At 44.3% G+C, this 677-nt stretch overlaps 1 protein-coding gene across 1 annotated transcript in view; it reads left to right on the top strand.

Moving 5' to 3' along the window:
- LOC119593653 (neuralized-like protein 4) overlaps positions 1–677 on the top strand; it is a 43,428-nt gene that overhangs the window by 35,192 nt on the left and 7,559 nt on the right. Inside the window, 2 exon segments of the mRNA XM_037942604.1 lie at positions 24–161; positions 363–677. Coding sequence (XP_037798532.1) covers positions 24–161; positions 363–677 — 453 coding nt within the window.

The raw sequence follows: 677 nt of genomic DNA on the forward strand, positions 1-677 counted from the left end.
CATTTTTTTTATTTAACTGTCAGGTACTGCACCGTTTTTCCAAATGCTGTGGAGCTAACATAGCCCTGAGTAACAACGGTACAACAGCTGCTCGTGTACGGCACTTCAACCATGGCTTGCTGTTCACTTCTCATCCATTAGAAGCAGAGGAACTGTTTGAGGTATGAGTGCTAGCTGTGGGAGGAGCATTTGTGCGGTGGAGTAAGAACATTTCTGTTTGTACTTAAGCTTATTGTGCTTGTATTAATAGTAGTATCCTTATTGCCATGTGTGCAAACTGTATGTGCTTGCATATTACATATATTTGTCCATGCTTGTGCATGAAAACTTGAAAGTCAACTTTTGTAACTTGCCTTTTCCAGGTTCGCATTGAACAGGTTTCAGAGGGTTACTGCGGATCTTTGAGCATTGGCCTGACCTCCCTCCCAGTGACAGACTCTTACCCAGCAGTCAGCCTCCCTGCCACTTTATCTGGAATAGAATCTGCTGACACTTGGTGGGTCAGTGGTTCTGACGTGAGAAGGAATGGGTCCTCTGTCCTTAGGTTGAACTTCTGTCCTAATCTTGGGAGGTTGCTTGTTGGCGATCGCATTGGCATCAAGAAGACAAGCGATGGAGCAATGAGGTTGTATATAAATGGCGAAGATTTCGGAATTGCTGCAACTAATGTCACTAAG

This window comes from Penaeus monodon, chromosome 32, assembly GCF_015228065.2.
Source record: "Penaeus monodon isolate SGIC_2016 chromosome 32, NSTDA_Pmon_1, whole genome shotgun sequence".
NCBI lineage: Eukaryota > Metazoa > Arthropoda > Malacostraca > Decapoda > Penaeidae > Penaeus > Penaeus monodon.